This window comes from Periophthalmus magnuspinnatus, chromosome 2 (genome assembly GCF_009829125.3).
Source record: "Periophthalmus magnuspinnatus isolate fPerMag1 chromosome 2, fPerMag1.2.pri, whole genome shotgun sequence".
Lineage (NCBI taxonomy): Eukaryota > Metazoa > Chordata > Actinopteri > Gobiiformes > Gobiidae > Periophthalmus > Periophthalmus magnuspinnatus.
Genome location: NC_047127.1, coordinates 13,942,128 through 13,964,146, shown reverse-complemented (window position 1 = coordinate 13,964,146; position 22,019 = coordinate 13,942,128). Strand labels below are relative to the sequence as shown.

The window sequence follows — 22,019 nt, the reverse complement described above, 5'->3', positions numbered from 1 at the left end:
TATTTAGACTTCAAGAACTGCTTATACAATAGATCTGTACTGTGGTGAGACATGTTTAGCTTAGATACATGAAGAAAAATCAGGTACAGGGACTTTTTATTTATGAATGACAGATGTCAGCAGTTCCTTCTCTAAAATGGCTTACTTTATCCTCATGTGATCTTCAAACCTTTGCTCCAAAGTCTGATCTACATAAAGATTTGTTGCAGGCTTGATAATAATAATAATCATAATAATAATAACAAATATCTTGCATTAAAACACAAAATACCACATTAAGTTTTTGTTATGCTACTGCTTTATTTATGCTTTGAGTAAAGTCATGTGATGACAGAGGATTTAGTGGCACAAGAGCCTCCTGAACCACCTCCTCTTTTTCCTCTCCAGCTTCTCCTCCAGGGCACAGCTCATCTCGCTCAGCAGGGTGCACCGTTCCTCGGACCTCTTAAGCGCCTGCTCAAGTGCAATACACCGTTTATCCTGCAGGGTGCACCGTTCCTCGAACGTGTTAAGCGCTTGCTCAAGTGCAATACACAGTTTGTCCTGCAGGGTGCACTGTTCCTCGGACCTCTTAAAGGCCTGCTCAAGCGCCATGTACTTTTCTTCTTGGAGGGTGCGCTGTACGTTTGACGTCTTCACCTCTTGCTGCAGAGCACTGCATGTTTCCTCCACCAGGGTGCGCTGTTCCTCGGACCTCTGAAGCTCCTGCTCAAGTGCAGTACACCGTTTATCCTGCAGGGTGCACTGTTCCAAGAGGCTCCTAAGCGCCTGGTCAAGTGCCATAAATTTTTCTTCCAGCAGGGTGTGGTTTTTCATAGTCCCTCTGAGACGCTCCCTCTCCTGCTCCACCTCCTGCTCCAGTTCATCTATCCTGTGGACCAGTAGGGTGCGCTCTGCCTCTGCTTTTGTCAGCAGTTGTTCCTGCCTGCAGCTGTTGTTCTCCAGCAGGGAGCGCTCTTCTTGAGTTGATCTGAGCTGCTCTTTGAGTGCCTCACAGCTCTTCAAAATGGCTGTCTTTTCTTCCTCTAGTTCACCTCTGCTTCGTTTCTCTTGCTCCACCTCCTGCTCCAGCACGCTGTTCCTCTGGACCAGTAGGGTGCACTCTGCTTCTGTTCTCCTCAGCATCTGCTCTTGCACACAGCTGGCGTCCTCCAGCAGGGAGCGCTCTTTCTGTGTCTCCCTGAGCTGCTCTCTGAGCTGCTTCAGGTTTTGGTTGGACTTGTCGAGAGCTTCCTTCCTTTTTCGGACCCGTTTCTCAGAGTCCTCTATTTTCAGACAGAGGCCCTGCTTTTCAAGCTCCCACTTGTGTGATTTTTGGCGGGACTGTTCTTTAATTTCCTCGACCAAATTGTGAGCATCTGCGACCTGTTTAGTGAGACCCTCTTTCTCCTCTTTCACTGTGTCCAGTGCAGTTTGGAGATCTCGTATGGCTGAGTCCTTTTGCTCCACTTGCTTGCTGTGAGCACAAATGATCATATTTGTTTCCCTTAGTGTCTGTAACTTGTACTCCTCATGCTGATTGTGGTCTCGTTCACGAAGCCTCTTGAGGTTCTCCAGATCTCTGAGCAGCTGTTCCTCTCTGGCTCTGGCCTCAGCAGCTTTAGAGGCCATTTCGAGCCGTAACATGACTAAAGTCATGCCCCGCTCGTCTTCCTCCTCAGACCTCACATAGGTTTGAGGCCCTAGCTGCTCCCTCTCCAACTCCTCAAGAGTTAGAAAGGTGTGGACCACCGTTTCCGATGGTCCAGAGGTCTGGTCTGGATCGGTGGATGCTGTGCCCAGCTCCTCCTCCAGGTTGAAGTACTGACTGTAGAGGTATTCGTCGTCTTCAGGAGTATAATCAGACCAGTTTTTAGACATATTTGCTGCTTTGAAATCGTTTGTGTGCTCTGAGTGTTTTTGCTGCGTGCTCATCGGAGTGCTGAGTTGAAATGAGCTTGTTCACACTTTGTGCTGCCCTCATAAACTTCCAAATAGAATCGTCTTTGTGATGTCACAGTTGCCGGGTGATGTCACTCGTCGTCATGTGATGTCACATTCTGGAATTGCAATAGATAGTTAATATTGAATGTCCATATTACATTGGCTGTGTCTGAATATCCACCCAAACCTCTCAACACGACACAGGCCCTGGACTCTTTAGAGCAGGGGTGTCAACATTTTCACAGAGGGCCACATCAGCAACATGGCTGCCCTCAAAAATAAATCTAAAAAATAAAAATAAATAAACAACTTTTTTAACTTGTTAATTAACTGTTTCTGTATTTATTACTTATTCAAGTTACAAATAGTAAATATGTATTTGCCTAGATGTTAAAATATGGCTGTGTAACTGCGTATCTCCTGATAAAATGACATTTTAAGACCATCCTGCCTTTTAATTTACCCTGTCGAGGGCCATGTAAAATGATGTGGAGGGCCACATTTGACACATGTGGTTTAGAGGAATATATAGTGCCTTCATTCACAAGCAATTCTGACACATATTCTGCATTTCAGTCACCCTCAGAGGTCAGAAGTCAGATTTCGAAATTACATTATCTTTGAGTTCAGCATCGGATGCTTGTTCCAATATATAAAAGCAAAGATTCAATAAAATAAATAATAGTAAATAAAAATAATGAATAATAATAAGTTAATTTTGTAACCTGGACATTATTGCGACATTAACAGTTAACAAAGAAACATTTGAGAGGGAATCTTTGCTTATTTTGACATTAGCGCCGTTAGCAACATTAGCATAACGGCGCATTTATAACTGCAGGGGCTCAACCGTTATGCAGGAGCAGGTTCACAGAAGCAGCTGGACAGGAGGGAACATCTAAAGGGAAAATAACACAAGTATGATCCTTATTTTAACTGTCGGATACCAAACTTTACGCAAACGCAGGGCACTGCCGTGTTGGATTTTCTGACTAGGACTCTGACGTACCGAGGCCGCTGTGTGCTCCAGTTGTCGTGTACAAGTTGGAACTCGGAAAATCTGACCTCCGAGGACGATTGCAGGGCACCATTCGCTCACTACTGTCGGGCCACGCGACTCTAGCATCTGGGAAAATAAAGTCAGCTAAACTAAACACATTTTTCTTTCTGATTTCTGTAATAAATGATGATCAAATTGTCGTAAGTATTCATGGACTAAAAATAATCCTACAACTTTTTGTGGATCTCATGTAAACGGACACTTTTTGTCTAAGACGTAGAAGTTATCAATCTTTGAACAGCTCATGCTAATGTAAGAGGCTAACGCTAGCAACTTAACACCAATTTAAGAGTTTATTTAAGAGCGTTTTATTCATAATCACTGCTTTTATTCAGTCCTTTTGTGTCCAGTTAAAGACTTTTTGCTGTCCGCTATTGTTTTTCCAACTCTCACGGAAAAAAAATCGCAAATACACGGAAAAAAGTGACGTACTGGCCCTTTAAACGTCATTAAAACACACCATACATCTTATACCAGTGTTGATGTTTGCTCCATATATACCCAGTATGTCAACATTAATGGCACAGTGTGAGCGCAGTCCGCTTCTGTACGGAGAAAAGTTGCTGAATGCATTAGTATAAATTTAGCATAAATCATTTAAAATCCTGCGTACTCTGAAGGCAGCATTCATCTCGCATGTTATATTGTAATCTGCAGCACGGTTTGACAACACTGCATATTTTTAACGCCTTTGTTGCTTTATGATTGGCAGTAGTTGTGGGAGTTGGACTAGTAGCACAAGTAGTAAAAAAGTCACAGACAAAGGAGCGATAGTAGTAGTGGCAGTAGTACTAATTGGTAGAGCAGTCAGATCCACTGGCACACAGGTTGCCAGTGCATAGATGATACTGTTGTTGTGTCCTTGGGCAAGACACTTAACCCCACCTCGCCCCCAGTATCTGCGTGCTCTGGTGTATGAATATGTGTGTGAACGGGTGAGTAGTTCCTTGATGTAAAGCGCTTTGAGTGACTTGAAGGTGGAAAAGCCATTTACCATTAACAGTTGTAGGAGTAGAAGGAGTAACATTGATAATTGATTGTACAGTGGTCCCTCGTTTATCGCGGGGGTTACGTTCTAAAAATAACCCGCAATAGGTGAAATCCGTGAAGTATCAGCTTTATTTTTTACAATTATTCTATGTTTTGCAGCTGTAAAACCCCTCACCACACACTTTATACACTTTTCTCACACAGGCGTTAACATTTTCTCACATTTCTTGTTTAAACACTCTCAATAGCGACAATATATTAAAACATTCATAAATTTGGTTAAAGAAAAAAGTCCAAATGGCTGTCGATGTTTATTTCTTTCCTTTAGATGGATACCCACGAGATGAGATCATTTACAAGTGGAAGAGGAACTCGGTGGAGACGTCGGATCAGAAGTACTGGAGGCTGTACCAGTTTGACTTCATGGGCCTGAGAAACACCACGGACGTGCTCATGACAACGTCAGGTGAGGTCAAAGGACAGGGGTCAAGGGGTCATTGTGTAAATGGGGGATTGGTTGTGTTGCTTGATGATTAAATCAGAATGAACTTTTTTTTTAACTTCAAACTAGTTTTAGAGAAGAAACTGCCTAAATGTTTTTCTTACAGTACACAATGTCAGTATGTACCAGGCCTAACCCCCCTGAGCTTCTGGGATCAGAGGAGACTGTGCATTTTCAAGGTGTAATATTAGTTTTGTGGTAATAGTTCAGATGAAAATTGAAGTTCCAACATGTTTACATTTTGTTATAGTTATAGATGTTATGGCAAAAGATTACAGAGTGCTGATATTTTTACGGCAAAGCATAAGGGTCACATTGAAAAAATAAATTATGCAGGCGCTACGGGAATAAAATCGGAACATTTCGACATTTAAGCTACAATTTTATTAGGAAAGAGTCATAATATTTTGAGATTAAAGTCGTAGCCAGAACGAGATGTAATTTTACCAACAATAACGTCGATATTTAATGATTTAGGGGTCAAAGCAAACACAGACTGCGGAAGACTAGTGCTTGAGTTAAAAGCTTTACATAAAAGGATATCAAACAAGAACAGTCCTGTATGTTTGTATGTTATTAGACAGATGGCCACCTACCTCTCTGCTTCTATGCATCAATCACAGACTTCTTCCCGCGGAGTGAAGTGACTGGGTTCCACCTTGTAAAAAGCCTGCAGAGCGTGGCGCCCTCTGGGGTTTATTGGGCAGGACACAAGCTGTGCTCCGAGCCACAAACAGGTGGAGGAGTCTCAGTGTGATCTTTACCCATACTCCACTCCGCTCCGCTTCTCTTAGATTCTGCTCTCCACTGTACTAAATGTGGGCACTTTGCATAAATCATTGTTCAAAGATGTGCTAATTGTGCATCACTTCAGCGCCTCGTTATGGGCTTGTAGAGCTGTACGCGCTGGGCAGCCTCTGTTTCCGATTATAATGTAGCTTAATCTTTTTTTGTCACTGCACTGTCCTGTTTCTCTCTGTACAGTTTAGTCCAACACACAGAGCGCAAACTGCTTTTACTCTAATCTGGAATTATTTATGCAGAATCGACCACAGCACACCGTCGTCGCTGTTCCCCAGGGTCCGGAGCGCCGCGTCCACTCTGCTTCCGCGGATATTCCGGGTAGACTGCGTAAACATGTGCTGCGCATGGCTCCGCAAGTCCATAAACAGGTGTAAACAGGTGTAGAAAGCGCAAAGTCAAGGGGACAGATTTGCTGAATAAGCTACACCTACACTTGTGTTTGGCTGTAGAGCGGAGAACGGTCGGTGTCCTGCCCAAGAGTTAAAGACCTGTTGCTGTCCTCTGTTGTTTTTCTAACTCTTTCTGCTTAGCTATGCGCAGAGGAGCATGAGGGTCACTCCTGGAGGAACAGTTGTTAATATTAAAAGACCTGCAGTATAAAGTTCTACAGCCATTGTACATTTTTTATTTAAACTCAAACAAGCTCTATTCTTTTGGCAAATTGCTCTTTAGTGTTTTCACATTGATGTCCGCCACTAAATCTTGATCAAATTTGACTACAACTTTATTTTAATGTGACCCTTATTGTAATATTTGTATTATTCTACACAGGATTCAACCTAGACAATTTCTACAAACTAAAATTTATCCCTAATGGAATATTTGTACACCCCATATACTTATATCGCTGTTCACCTTTCGTGGTCTCTTTTTTGTGCAATTTTACAGGCTTTTTTACAGCGTATGATCGTGCATTTTACTGTGCGTCCTGATTGGCTAAGGGACTGTAGACCATTGTCCGTCAGTCTCCTCCGTGTCGTGTCTCCTGTACAGTACAGAATGTGTTCAGCCAAATTTACATAAATGCTGGATCGCAGTGTGACTCTGAAGTGCTGTACGTTTGCAATTTGTTTTCTCCCCGACAAAACCCACAATGTCGATGAAACGTTCTGCACCGACAAAGGCGCCTACGAAGGTTTGAACTTTGAGAGTGTTTAAACAATTCAATTCAATTCAAGATTATTTATATAGCACATTTAAAAACAACCTCAGCTGACCAAAGTGCTTCACATAAAATAACTAAACACATAAAACATCACACAATGAGGTATAATTACATTATACAAAAGAGCATAAAATACAATAACAGTGCAAGTACCAAGACATTCTATCTAGACCAGGGGTCACCAACCCTGTGCCCGCGAGCGCCATGTCGCCCCCAAGCCCCACATGAGTCGCCCGCAGATCGGTTCTAAAAATAGCACAACTCACTAATGAGCTGCATCTAAAATGTAATTTTATTCTCTTGCTATTTTTTTTTTTTTTTATCACCCTTGCGTTTATATAGATTTAAAAATGACAATATCTTAAACATATGTTCATTATACGTGAAGTTTAGATAAGTTCAGGTGAACTTTGACCTACTCACTTCAAAGGTCAGTATTGTGCGCGTGACAAAACCAGTGCTCCGCTCACGAGCGCTGTGAGGATGCGCTGAATGCAGTTTCTTACTCCAAAACATGGTAGAAAATAAAGAGATCACTTTCACAACGATTTAAGACCGTAAAAGAAACCTGTGCGTATCTCATCTGTGGAGCGACTGTGGTGACGGCAAAGCGGCACAATGTGGAGGGACACTTCACTACGTCTCACAAAGCTCCACACTAACTACCCACGGGGACGCACACTCCCCACGGGGACACACACTATGGGCAGAACAAGCCCAGAGCTAAACACAGCTTTGGGTAAACAACAGGCTTTTTTCACGACACCGGTGAAAAAGTCAAACAACGCAACGGAGATTTATTTAAAAACATGTAAGCTTATTTTTCTTTAACATTACATAATTGATAACTTTATGAAATATGGTGCAATGTGTATTATTTATGTTTTGTTAAAAAGGTTTGTCAATGGATAGTGAAAATGGGACACTTTTCCTATGAGATGTAGTGATGTAAGTGTCATCTGGAAATTGAACAATTACTAAGATCAGTAAAGTTAAAGTGCTGAATACTGATATCTGTTTCCCTCCTTGCTCATTGTTGATAATTATTTTGAGAAATCATTAATGTGATCAGTGTGTTCACATAGATGATTATCATTTATCATTATTAATAATATATAACTAAAGGCAAACTGAGAAAATGTGTTATTTCAGAAGAGCGCCTCAAACTGGTAGCCCTTCGTACGACTCAGTGCCCATAAAGTAGCTCTCAGGTTAAAAAAGGTTGGTGACCCCTGATCTACACAATATTAAAAGCCAGGGAGAAAAGATGAGTTTTGAGCCGAGACTTACACTGAGTAAGAGACTCAGATAATCGGACAGACAAAGGGAGACTGTTCCACAATTTGGGCGCTGCCACAGAAAAGGCCCTGTCACCCCTAGTTTTGAGCCTAGCTTTAGGCACAGCAAGCAGAAGCTGGTCAGCTGACCTCAGAGCTCTGGGAGGAGTATAGGGCTGCAGCAGCTCCCTAAGATAGGCTGGGCCCATGAAGTTAAGTCATTTAAAGACAATCAGTAACACTTTGAATTTCACCCGAAAAGCAATAGGGAGCCAATGTAAAGTGCACAGAACAGGCATAATGTGCTCCCGTCTCTTAGTATTGGTCCGAAGCCGAGCTGCAGCATTTTGAACAGTCTGCAGACGCTGTATAGAGCCCTGGTCCAGACCTACATACAAAGAGTTACAGTAATCCAGGCGTGATGTGATAAAAGCATGTATAGCTTTTTCAAAATCAGCCAGAGGCAAGTAAGGCTTAAGTTTAGCCAGAATCTGGAGCTGACAAAAGCTAGTTCTTATAACTGAGCTGATATGTTTGTCGAGTTTGAGCATGGAGTCCACGATCACTCCTAGATTCCTCACGGAAGGACGACAGAAGGAAGACAGTGGCCCAATCACACTGTCATGTCCAGTGAGTAGCTCAGTTTGACCAAAAACCACAATCTCAGTTTTACTTTGGTTTAAGTTTAAAAAGTTACTGCTTATCCAATTTTGTACATCACTGAGACAGTCCTGCAGTGTTTTAATTGTGGTCTGACTATTGGCCGCCGTCATAGGCAAAACAATGAAAAGAAACAAGAGAGAAATGTGAGAAAATGTTAATGCCTGTGTGAGAAAAGTGTATAAAGTGTGTGGTGAGGGGTTTTACAGCCAAAAACAGAGAGAATAATTGTAAAAAATAAACCTGATACTTCGGGGATTTCGCCTATTGCGGGTTATTTTTAGAACGTAACCCCCACGATAAACGAGGGACAGAATTGAACCTTTCCTGAATAGCTTTAGCATGATCCTGAGACCACATAGTCTAGTATACACCCATGGACCACTGAGGGAGTGCACAGATATAAGGCCACATGGAAATATAAAAGAAAGTACTCCCATTTAATGTTGAAAATCACATTCTTTTGTCTAAATAGTGTTTTTGATCATCATTTTGGTATCTGAATCATGATTATCGAGCCGTATAGAAAGCGAATCTGAAATTTTAATATCGTGACAGCGCTAATACCACTTACCACCGCTGATTTCCTGTCTGACTTTCTTTACTGCTGTAGCTCACTGTACACCGCTCATGTCTCTATCTCCACTGTAGTGAAAGCAGCTCATAAGAATTCCCCTCAGGTGCGCAGGGGCCAAATAGGTTTTTCCATTGACATTAATCAGAGAGATTAAACATTCAGAAGACGCTTAATTATTAAATCCTTTTTTCTCCTCTCCGCGCCTCCTCTGTCAGCGCACTTATTAGCCCTCTCGTTCCCTCGTTCCCTGATTCAATTTCAGCTTGTTGTCGCAAATTTGCAGGAAAATATTGTGCATTCAACAGGTCCGGGGCAATTTGTGAATACGCAATGCTTTGACGCGATTCCAGCAGATTAATTACATGATAGAGATAGAGCCTAGACTCTTAACCTCCCTTAACCTTGTTTATACCACAGGCTCTATCGCTCCCTCTCTGTCTTTTCCCATAATGCAATCTGATTTGTCAACGCTGCACCTAGCCCTCATAAATATTCCCCATAGAAGACGTGATTAGCGGACGAGCTAGCAGGGAGTGGCAATAGATAATGAGGTAATTAGCCGGAGAGTCCTGTGTTTCCGGATATAATAAGACGTTGATTGCTAATATTTATGGTTGAGTGTCACGATATAATGAATTTAAGGCTTGATCAGCACCAGCTCATCCTGGTTGAACCCTAGTCTTGGTTGAGTCCTGGTTTTGTTCTAGTTTGGTCCTGGTTCAGCCTTGGTTCATCCCATTTTTTTTTTTTTTTTTTTTTTTGGTTTAGTCCTGGTTTAGCTCTAGTTTGGTCCTCGTTTAGTCCTGGTTCAGCCTTGGTTCACACCTAGTTTAGTCATGGGTTAGTCCTAGTTTAGTTTTAACTTGGTCCTGGTTCAATCCTGTTTCAGCCTTGGTTCAGCACTAGTTTAGTTTTGGGTTAGTCCTGGTTTCGTTCTAGTTTGGTTTTGGTTTCGTTGATCAGTCCCAGCTCATCCTGGTTGAACCCTAGTCTTGGTTTAGTCCAGGTTTAGTTCTATTTTAGTCCTGGTTTAGTTCTTGATCAGTCCCAGCTCATCCTAGTTCAACCCTAGTCTTGGTTGAGTCCTGGTTTAGTTCTAGGTTGGTCCTGGTTTAATCCTGGTTCAGCCTTGGTTCAGCCCTAGTTTAGTTTTGGGTTGGTCCTGGTTTAGTTCTTGATAAGTCCCTGCTCATCCTGTTTCAGCTTTCGTCTTGCATGAGTCCTGGTTTAGTTTTAGTTTGGTCCTCGTTTAGCCCTGGTTTAGTTCTAGTTTAGTCCTGGTTTAGTTCTTGATCAGTCCCAGCTCATCCTGGTTCAATCCTAGTCTTGGTTGAATCCTGGTTTAGTTCTAGTTTGGTCCTGGTTCAGGCTTGGTTAATCCCTATTTTAATCATGGGTTAGTCCTTGTTTCATTCTAGTTTAGTCCTGGTTCTGCCTTGCTTCAGCCCTAGTTTAGTCAAGGGTTAGTCCTGGTTTAGTTCTAGTTTGGTCCAGGTTTAGTTCTTGATCAGTCCCGGCTCATCCTGGTTCAATCTTAGCCTTGGTTGAGTCCTGGTTTAGTTCTAGTTTGGTCCTGGTTTAACACAGGTCTAGTCTTGTTTGTGCTGTTTTTTTTAGTCCTATTTAGACCTGGTTTAGTCCTGGTTCCTCCCTGATTTAGTCCTATGATTTAACACCCACAAACAAACCGTATTTCAACATGAAGCCATCGCTCTCTTTCAAATCTTTGACAGACTCCAACCTGCCTATCTGAACTCACTGTGCGTCGCTATACTATCCCTTTTCCGCTTCTTCGTTAAGAGAGTTATTTTAAGTCTATCATTAATTTTCCTGACAAACCTCCACTCCTCCACAACATAAGGGGCCATTATAATAAGCTAGAGTGGACCGCAGTGCCACCAGGGGGATCCCCGCTGAAAACCCTTATCTACTTGCCCGGTCCGCTTCAAAGCCAAATCCCAAAACGTTTTCCAAGCTTTTTAGTCCCAGGATCCCAGCGCAAATTCCTGAAAAATTCCCAGGATAGCCCGGTTTTGAGGCATTATGCAGTAGAAATGAATGTATTTTCTGTGGAGGTTTTGATGGTTCATCTATAAATGTTAAAAATGACACTTTGTTAAGGAAGAACACTAATGAGTAATAAGAGATATAAGGTCAGATTTTGAGGTTAAAAACATGTCATTAATGGTATAGTGGCAGAGTGGTTAGCAAGATGATCCAAGGTTTGATTTTCTAGATTGCGTGGGGTCTTTCTGTTAAAAGTTTGCATGTTCTCACTGAGTTAAATGGATGTCCTATAGCACAATGTCAAACTCAAGGCCCGTGGGCCAAATATGGCCCGCCACATCTTTTTATGTGGCCCAAGACAAGCTAAATTAAAAGGTATGACTTTCTTAAACTGTCAGTTACACAGCCATATTATTTACACCTATGGAAATGCATATATTTGTAACTTGAATAAGTAATAAATACAGAAACTTAATTAATTAACAAGTTAAAAAAAATAGTTACTTTTATTTTACATTACATCTGGCAAACACCTTGCTGATGTGGCCCTCGGTGAAAATGTATTTGACACCCCTGCCCTATAGGTACTCCTCACCAAAAATCTCCTGGTATTGGATGAAGGTCTGTTACCTAGCCTCCATGGAAATGCTATTACATTGCAAGGAATGATCCACGGTATGGCATTAAACATCTCTCTCATCTCCCTCCATGGCGACGTGCAGTTAAGGCTTAGATTAGATCTGTGGAAAGGTGGCCACACAACAGAAGAGAGTAAGAATGCATGTTTTCAAAGTATTTTATTTGGCTAGTAGATAAGTTCAGTGTCTTACTGGGGAACATTCCTGGTAAAGCAACAACATCTCCATAGAGACAAGCATTGCAAAGCGACTGCTGTTGACATTTTGAGACCCAAAACTGTAGAAGTGACACAGTGCAACTTTAAAGAGCCCACTCAAACATGTGCAAATGAAACAAAACGCAACTCCAGGTGTGTTCTTGAAGACGTAACATTATAACATGACTTGAAGCTCACACGACTCAGTTCTGTGTAATATAGGACCTTTAACTGTAGACATGAACTCAGGATTGGTGATCGCTAGGAAACCGCAGACTGACTTTGATTGCCAGCTCTTGATTACTTCTCCTCTTGTCTGTAAAATGTTTCTTATGAGTGAAATCTCGTCCTACCACATACTGTGAGCGGGGCCATTAGCCATTTAATGATGTTATGTTCCTATGATCAAACATACAGACTTCAGGCATTCTACTACCACACAGCTGTATAAATATGACTGATGCACACAAAAGTACTATGATGCTATTTATGGTGTAGTTTTTTCATTACATTTTGTTTTTATTTCTACAGGGAGAGCCGAATGAGAGCGTGCAGACTCAAACAAATAGCTACATAAGTCCATTTAAAACATTAAAAACAGACACAGGTGTGGTGACAAATGTTTATCACCGGATTATTAAAGTGCATTAGTGGCACCAATGTATTCAGTTTTGCATGTACTTGAAATGTATTCCATTTTTGGGAAGTAAAATAAGCAAAAGATATTCAGGCAGTCTATGAAGTAGTCCTTTTTAAATACATTTTTACAGTGCTGTTCTCTTCTGACAGCGATAGCCAAACTGCTTTTTCATAGTGAACGGTGATGGGTTTAAACTCATCACCTGTTACGAAACGAAGGGCTGAGTGAAAGAGTGAGTCTAAAGGTTTCAAAGTAGAAGCTGATGTCTGCATGTATATTATATCTCCATAATCCAGTACAGAAAGAAAGGCTGCTTGAACAATCTCTTTTCTGCAGTTCAACAGGATACAAGATGTTTCTGTTATAAAAATGATCGTTTTGATTTTAAACTGTTACATAATTCTGAAATATTTTGAAGAATATGTTTTCGTCAAGCCAAAACCCAAGATATTTATAGTTCGTGACTCTTTCAATCATCGTGCCATTTAGTGTATAAAGATTTGTAGCTTGCACACTTTTATATGCGTTTAATAATAATAGAAGATTTTTGAGGGAACTTTGGATTTCATTCAAATCTTGCTGCAGTTTTTAAATCGCCTGATCAGCAGAGAGAGCACTTATATACAAAACAACTTCATCTGTATATAAATGTATGAGGCTTTTACTTAAATTGCAGCCAGTGGAATTAATATAGTAAAAAGTAGCCGGCCCAAAATTGAGCCTTGGGGGACTCCTTTGCTTACAGTTTAAAAAATGTTATTTAAACCCATCGGCGACTACTGCCTGTGTTCTGTTTGAAAGATAATTTTGGAACCACTTACATGTAGTGTTGTCAAATCCAATCTGCTTCAGACGCTTCAAGAGGACTCCATGATCCACTGAATCAAAAGCTTTAGTTAAATCGATAGTGTTGCACAATCTTGTTTGTCATCAAGGGCTGAGAAAATGTCATTTAAAACTTTTGTGGTTGCAGTAACAGCGCTTTGCCCTTTTCTGAAACACCACTGATAAGACTTCAAAATTGAGCATTTATATAGATAAATTGTAACTTGATGTGCAACTAACTTTTCTAAAAGTTTTGCAAGACAAGGTAATATAGATTTGAAATGACAAATTAAAAAATATGAAATATGGGGAAGCTAGTAATAGAAGTTTTGAGAGTGTTAATACCTCATCAAAAACAGACCTGCAGTTGTGTTTTGTTTCATTCACATGTTTAACACACAAACCCTGCATATTTAGGCTGAGTTTTTCTCTGAAACACAAAAACACTCTGTTCCACCTTGTGATCTCATGTGGTAATACAGGAAGTGCTCCACTGTGTTTTTAAACTCCACACACCTTCACTAGAATCATTTGGATCATTTAAGCTCTGAAATTGCCAATCTCTACTGAACAAAAGGTAAAAGGTAACTTGAAAACTACCACTTCATGACATCACAAGGTGGCACAGAGCATTTTGAGCTTTGGAGATGTAACAGACTAATAATAAAGAGTGACTCAAACATGTGTGAATGAAACAAAACACAACTCCAGGTCTGTTTTTGATGAGCTAAAAACATGCTACCATGGCTAAAAGTTCACAGGAGTCTATTTTCTGTAATATAGCACCTTTAATCTGTATAAAATAATTAGTTCTGTTTTACTACTGTGGCCCCAGTATCGTAGGTGCACTGTCATCTTCTTGAGACAGCTGCAGTGGGGTCAGTGATGTCATCATTGTGGGACAGGATGATTAATGTTCATGATGTACATGGAAGGACAGGAGACTGAGCTCGGGAATGATTCTGCAGTTTTACATTTAGTAGTAGTTGTACTGGTCCTAGTAGCAGTTACAGCAGCTGCAGTAGTAAATGTTAAATGGTCACATTTTTATATAGTGCTTTTCCACCTTCAAGGCTCTCAAAGAGCTTTATATCAAGGAACCACTCACCCATTCACACACATATTCATACACCAGTGTACACAGACACTGGGGGCGAGGTGGGTTTAGTGTTTTGCCCAAGGACACAATGACAGTATTCATCTGTGGGAGCTGGAATTGCACCACTGCTGTTTATGTGGAGCAGGATTTGAACCACCAACACTCTATCAGCTACTAGCTACTGTCGCCCGGAGTCGCAGTAGTAGTTGCAGTATCAGTAGTAATAGTATCCTTTAGAGAAGCAGATGATTTGAGCATATGGACTGTCCCACTGGGGAGGACAGTTTTTTCTGGCTCATAAAAGTGATGGAACGCCTTCTCCTTATGTCAGTATTAATAATAACTCACTGTGGTCAAATGAAAGAAAGAGGATGAAATTAGGAGATTGTATACTGTCACTTTTGGGGAGAAATACACAAAATGCTACGTGTATTTGCTGTGTGTACCTTTCAAGTGGAGTGTCGGGCATATGCTTCTCTCCATGGAGATGTTATTACTTTGGCTGGCATGTTGTTCAGTATGGCATTAAACTCATCTTGCTTTATTTTTTTAATTGCAAGTGTTTTTATTGAAAACACATTGAAAAACATATACACTTACTATGAGCGGGGTCTGCTCTCCACAGATCTGATCTGTAACTTTGTTTGGTGGTGTCTCCTGCTTGTTTCTATGGAAAAGTTTAATGCCATACTGCAGAACATTCCAGGCAAAGCAATAACATCTCCTTGGACATCAGCTCCTCCTCTGGAAAAGTTACATTTGTAGATTCTCCATCACGGAATCGACAACACAAACACCCAAACTAGTATAACTATTTTTACTAACAATAATATGAGTTTATCTGTTTCATGTATGTGAAACTGAAATATTTTATATATATATATATTGTAATATATATCTATAAGATTACCATGCAATAACATACAACAAAGTAATGTTCATTCAGTGTGGTGAAGAGTGCAGTGAGCGTTACACTGGAGAAACTGAACAGACATTCCATAACAGAATATACCAACACCATAACAAGAGCAGCTCGGGACACCAATCTGATGTACATCTCAATGCCACTAACGACTCCTTTGAAGATAGTGATGCACAGATCTTAGCCAAAGAAAATAAATGGTTTGAGAAGAAGGGAGTTTAAGAAGCAGTTTCTGTCAGGAAAGACAAACGTTCTTTCAATTAAATCAAAACAAAGGAAACAATAGTGATTGCCAGTATGCTAACAGGTGTGAGAGCATCCATTAGGAGCCTGTACGATTATGCAAAATATGACTCAGACACAGTTCACACTTAGCTCATTAGCCCTAGCCAACAAACAGGAACTGTAAACTAACAGTTCAGTTTAGTTAGCTCCTCCCTTCAGACAGACATAAGGCAGTGTCCAGAACTACAGAAGCGTCTTGGATGAGGGAACAAACGTCTTCACTCTTACAACTTTTTGTCCAATGACAGAATATATTTTTTTCTTTTACTATAGTTAGGAAAAGTGTTTGCGTTAGTTTCCAGTAGCAGTGTTTTGCTAATTAACAAAGCAGCAGGTAATTATGGCCCCGTAGGCTTATATAACTAATGCTTTTTCATGGCTACAGTGCACCAGTACATTTAGTGTTTTCTTGTTAAGTGTATATGTGTGTATTTGAAACCCAATTTGTAGTCAAGGTTCGCAAAGGCAATTTTATCTTCATCCGAAATAAATATAAAAAATATGAGTATATGAGTTTAAATGCTGGACATTCAGCGTTCACTCCAATTCTCTCTCTGCTTTAAAACGTTAAAAGCCTATTATTAATCTGTTATAGCCTTTTAAACATCCAGTGCTTAAAAATGACCTTGTAAGTCAGATTTTGGACTATGGCCTATAGCTCCAAATGGATTTTAGAGTTTCTATCGCACCATTTTTCCAAAGACAAAAGCAGTTGGTATGGTACAGTAAAGTAGATTGACTTAAAAATAATAATAATTTAATTTAAATTGATAAGTATGATTATAGATAGAGTATAGATCTCACAGTTCTTATCGTAAGTTAGTTTATGGTGTTTTTTACTATTCAAAATTACCTTGAAAAACGCGCATTCTTGCTGTGATCGGGGTCGCTTCTCCACAGATCTGACCTGTATCTACGACTCATGGCACCATTGCATTGAGACAGAGTTCAGTTAAACACTTAAAGCAACATCTCTATGAAGAAAATAGCAGAAAAGTTTCATATTGTGGCTTTAATTTATGACCGTATATTACTAAATGGAGAACTAAACATGTACAACATTACTTTTGCTGGTCAAAGTATAAAGTAGTATAAAAAATCAGACACTAACCGATACCAAAACTAGTATCGAAGGTAGAAAAAAAAGGAACCGGGTATCGAGTCTATTCCTTAGTATCGAAATCAAGGTTGAAATTTTAGTATCGTGACAACACTACACTGCTGTACTTTTACTAAAAATGAGAAAAAAAACACAAAAAGGTTTTACAAAGATTTTAAATCCGCAAATACTTATAACTATATAACTGTTCACCCGTTAAATGTTACTGCATCATAATTATAGAAAAACACTAACGAAGATTCTTTCCTCAATTCACTCTGTGTGTTTGAATCTTAACTCAAATCAATATAAAAACCTTCTATTGTATCTCGTGTCTCAAGGTTTGTCTGTGAATGAGTTTTTCTTTGGCTTTTTCTTATAAAACTTTGATTGTCTCGATCTTTTGCCGTAGTCTGATCTCCAGGGCTGTTGTTCAGAGCTCTCAAACATTAACCGTCCACTTTAACGATGTGCTAGAAGACTTTATCTCCCACCACATACCTCAGCTTTAATAACTCAACTATTATGTTATATTATTTTTGGTTTTGTTCTAACATAAAGCCCATCAGTGTCTGTTAGCACGAGCAGCCTGTTCTTGCACTACTGTTTTGACTACATTTCTTTGTAGTGGGATTTGTCGCTGTTATTTATTAATAAACTAAAGTGTTCTAGTCCATCACTGTTGAAAAAGATTAAATTTTAATTTGTGTGTGTGTGTGTGTCTGCTGCTACTACCACTACTATTACTGACAAAAACTTACTACTACTACTACTAACAACTACTACTACTATTACTACTAGTACTACCAACAATTACGTATTACTACTAACAGCTACGTACACTAATTGCTTACTGTGTGTCCGTCTGCTGCTACTACCACTACTACTACTGACAACTACTTACTACGACTACTATTAACAATAATTACTATTACTACTGCTACTACCAACAACTACTTACTACTACTACTAACAACTATTTGCTGCAAACTCCTACTTCTAACAACAACTACTACTATTACTAACTATTACTACTGCCACTTCTACCTACTACTACCAACACCTACTTATCACTACTACCAACAGCTACTTACTACTAACTACTTGTCTGTGTGCGCCTGCTGCTACTACCGCTACTTTTAATAACAACTACTACTAACTACTACTACTACTGCTAACAAGTACTACTACTATTACTACCAACAACTACTTACTACTACTACTATTAACTACCACTACTACCAACTTCTACTACTACTACTGCCACTACTACCATCAACTACTTACTACTTCTACTTCTTCTACCAACAAATACTTAGTACTACCAACAACTACTTACTGTTTGTCTGTCTGCTGCTACTACCACTACTGTTACTAACAACTACTTACTACTATTACTAGTACCAACTACCACTACTACCAACATCTACTTACTACTTCTAACAACTACTTACTACTATTTCGAACAAGAACTACTAATACTACTACCGAGAACTACCTAATACTCTGACCACTACCACTGCTACTACTATTACTACTGCCAACAACATCTACTTACCAATAGAAACAAATACTATTAACAACAACTACTACTATTAACGACTACTACTTACTAGGCCTGTCACAATAATTACTATATTGAGTTATTGTTCAATATATTGGTTATAAAATATGTATTTGATAAAATGTTTGTACTGCAGCTGACTTTTAATAAAAAAAAGTTCATTTAAAAAAGCTGTTGTTGGGATTATCTTGTATTTGAATTGTTTCAGTGAGATAAAATAGTTTCAGTATTATGATTTCTTGCACTATATATCTATAGCAATATAACGTGCTTCAAAATGTATTATCGTGACAGGCCTACTACTACTTACTACTGCTACTCCTACTATGTGCTGCAGCAACTTCATAGACTATTATCACAAATACTAGTAGTAACTTTGTTGATAATAATAACTGATAATGTTTCGGCCAAACAGAGACGTTTTTATTTTCATTCTGTGTAGTATTTGATCATTTGGGAAATCAGTAGCAAACGCCAGTGCGGGTCAGATCAATGCTTTTACAGCACAAAGGCAGTGCTGGAATCGACAGACGACGCCTTTGGGTCAGTTTTCAATTTCCAATATTTTTTGGGGTTGTTTTTTATTATTTTTTTGTGACAAACAATCTGGTGTATACGTGAGGCTGCCAATACGACTGGCGCGAGTGCTAATGATCAGCTAATGGCTTCAGAGCTATCAAAAGCAACAGGAACAGAAGCAAGGTGAGACGAGAGCCGAGCCAGAATCAGATGTGATTCAAACTGAGAGGCAAAGTTTAATGTTTTTTATCAAAAGTAACTTAAAATGATTCAAACAAAACACTGGCACAGGCAAGAGCAGACGCACTCCCAGCCACAAGGGGGCAGTGCTTTTTCATACATGTTTCAAAGACTAACAACTACTACGACTAACTACTACCACTACTGCTACCAGCAACTACTTACTGCTACTAACAACTACTTACTACTACTACTGATAATAACTACTTACTACTACTACTAAGAACTACTCCATTACTAACAACAACTACTACTACTAACAACTACTACTACTACTACTAATAATAATAATCATAATAACAAGTACTTACTTCTACTACTAACAACTACTACTTACTGCTGATTGGTTTAATGGGCAAGGGGCAACAACAACAACTACTACTACTACTACTGCTACTACACTACAAACAACTACTACTACTTTAACTACTACTACCGCTACTGCTACTGCCAACTACTACTACCAGCAACTATTTACTGCTACCAACAACTACTTACTACTACAACTAACAACTACTACTACTTACTACTACTACTACTACTATTACTACTAACAAAAACAACTACCTCTGCTAACAACTAGTATCAATCCTGTTGATTGGTCTGATTGGTGATATGTGGTAACTGTAAGACACAATTCAATTCATAATTACATTTAGTCGAATTTCAGGTTAAATACGCTGGGATTGAACCTACAACCTTCTGGTTTTAGGACAACACCCTTGTTACCTGAGCCACTATAATCCCAGTTTATAATAAAATGCAATAATTTATAGGTAATATGAATTAAAATGTGTCGGCTACTTTACAACAAACGCTTGATACTTTCGATGAATATTTTGTTTTTTTGTTTTTTCAGGTGACTACGTGCTGATGACGGTGTACTTTGACCTGAGCAGGAGAATGGGATACTTCACCATTCAAACGTACATCCCGTGTATCCTGACGGTGGTGCTGTCCTGGGTCTCCTTCTGGATCAAGAGCGACGCTACACCGGCGAGAACCGCTTTAGGTACAATTTAAAGTCTAAAACAGCAATGTACCGATCGACCATAACATTACGACCACCTAGACACGCTTTAGGTTCACATTTCCTATTGATAAAACAAGCGGCCATGGTGAACTTTTGTATGGCCAGGACTGTAGCACAAAATGGCCTGTAATGACACGTTTTATAAATGACGTCACAATTTTGTCGCGCGAGTGCTGCCGGGGCAATTGTGGAGGATTGTGAATAAGCCTGCACCTGTTTATTGAAAAGGCATTCTGCATTCAAACCCCCTGTGAAGCCAGAAATAGAGAGTTAATGTTACGGATGGAAAGATCTCAAAATGGAGGAGGTTGTTTTGGCAGAGGAGGACTTAACTGGAGCTTTGCTTGTTAGCGATCCTGAATGTGCAGGAAAAAATACTTCTTCTGGAGCATGGTTGTTTTTACTTATATCAAAGTACAATTTTATAGCAGTTGTTTAAATATGGAGCTGGAATATTAAAACTATAAGTATTCATATCCATAAAACTTTCTCAGCAACTTATTATCGTGTCATTATTGTTAATCACATTGTTTTTGGCTATGACAATCCTGAGACCAAATTTCAATATCGTGCCAGATCTCGTGGCAACTACCGTATTTTCCAGATTACAATTCGTACTTTTTTTTCTTTTCATAGTTTGGTCGGGGGTGCGACTTATATGTGGAATATACGGCGCTTCTAAGTATTTTCTTCATTATTATGCATTTTTGACTTATACTCCGGAGTGACTTATAGTCCAGAAAATACGTTAATAATGATCTGATTATTTTAATAGATAATTTTTTCAGACCAAAGTTTAGTTCGTTTTCATACCCACCAGTGAAGTTTGCTAGCGCTCTTTCTCACAGTGGCCACGTGATGTTGCTGTGACGTGTCCGGTCAGCTGATTTAAACAAATTTTGGCGCTGTTTTCCTACTGGTGGAGGCAGGACGACATCGCCATCTGCAGTTTGACTTGTTCAGTACAATATCCCAGGTGTGTGAGAGTAAAAAGGCCCCCTCGTCCCGGTTTAAAGTCCTATGGGCATGTTCTGATCTGATCTGAAAAAATAATCTATTAAAATAACTTCACGGAGGACCAGATGAACCTCTTTGGACTAATAACATCCCAGTTTCAGTTGTTGTTGTAGTGACGCTTTTAATCAGTAGGAGCGCACACAAACACTTTTAATAGGTTCACTGGTTCAGATGTGTCAGAATCGTGTATTAGGTATGTGGTCTTACTGTTACACTTAAATTATAATGATAAGTACTATGTTTGCATGTTGTAAATGTGCTTTTGTTTTTTGTTTTGTCAGTTTGTTGCATGACCTTATTTCTTTTCCAGTGCATGCTTTCTATCAGTTGTATTGATAGATGGTTGGATGTTTTGCATGGACAAATTTGGAGGTAAGTCCTATGAGCAGTATTTCATTTAAATCAACCCTACAAAATGCAAAATCGACTTTTCAGAGCTTTTAATCATGCCGTAGTTGTTTCCCTCTCAAAGTTGTATTTGGAGCAATTCGTGCACATTTGAGCAATCTTTAATCGCTTATTTTCAAGACGCCATATTGCTGATCAACCCTGTTTTCACTTCCACCGGCATTCGCTCACTTCTCTGTGCTGACTTTGTTCTTCAATTTTATTTTCTTAATCGTTGATACACGTAGGATTCAGCAGGTCATGTAGTAATTTTGGTACAAATGAAAAAAAAAATCTGATACTCACTAGTGCAGGGCTGTCCAAACTACGGTCCACGGGCCAAATGCGGCCCTCAGACCAATTTTTGTTGGTCCTCATGCTTCTTCCTAAGCCAGCCCAATTGATCAGGAAGTATTTTTTACAACAAATAACCTGAATAACATCACATTGCATTGTGACACAGACCTAAAAATAGTCTTCCAAGTCTTATTAAAGCTACAATGGCTCCATCAAACCGGTGTTAAATCCAACATTTGACTCCCTGTATCGACACTGATCTGTGGCCCTCCGCTTCAAATATGTTTCAGTA

General features: G+C 39.6%; 1 protein-coding gene across 1 annotated transcript in view; it reads left to right on the top strand.

Moving 5' to 3' along the window:
- LOC117381643 (gamma-aminobutyric acid receptor subunit gamma-3-like) overlaps positions 1 to 22,019 on the top strand; it is a 177,712-nt gene that overhangs the window by 121,127 nt on the left and 34,566 nt on the right. The window contains exons 7-8 of the mRNA XM_033978638.2: positions 4,302 to 4,439; positions 19,853 to 20,005. Of these exons, the coding sequence (XP_033834529.1) occupies positions 4,302 to 4,439; positions 19,853 to 20,005 (291 nt within the window). The remainder of the gene's footprint in view (positions 1 to 4,301; positions 4,440 to 19,852; positions 20,006 to 22,019) is intronic.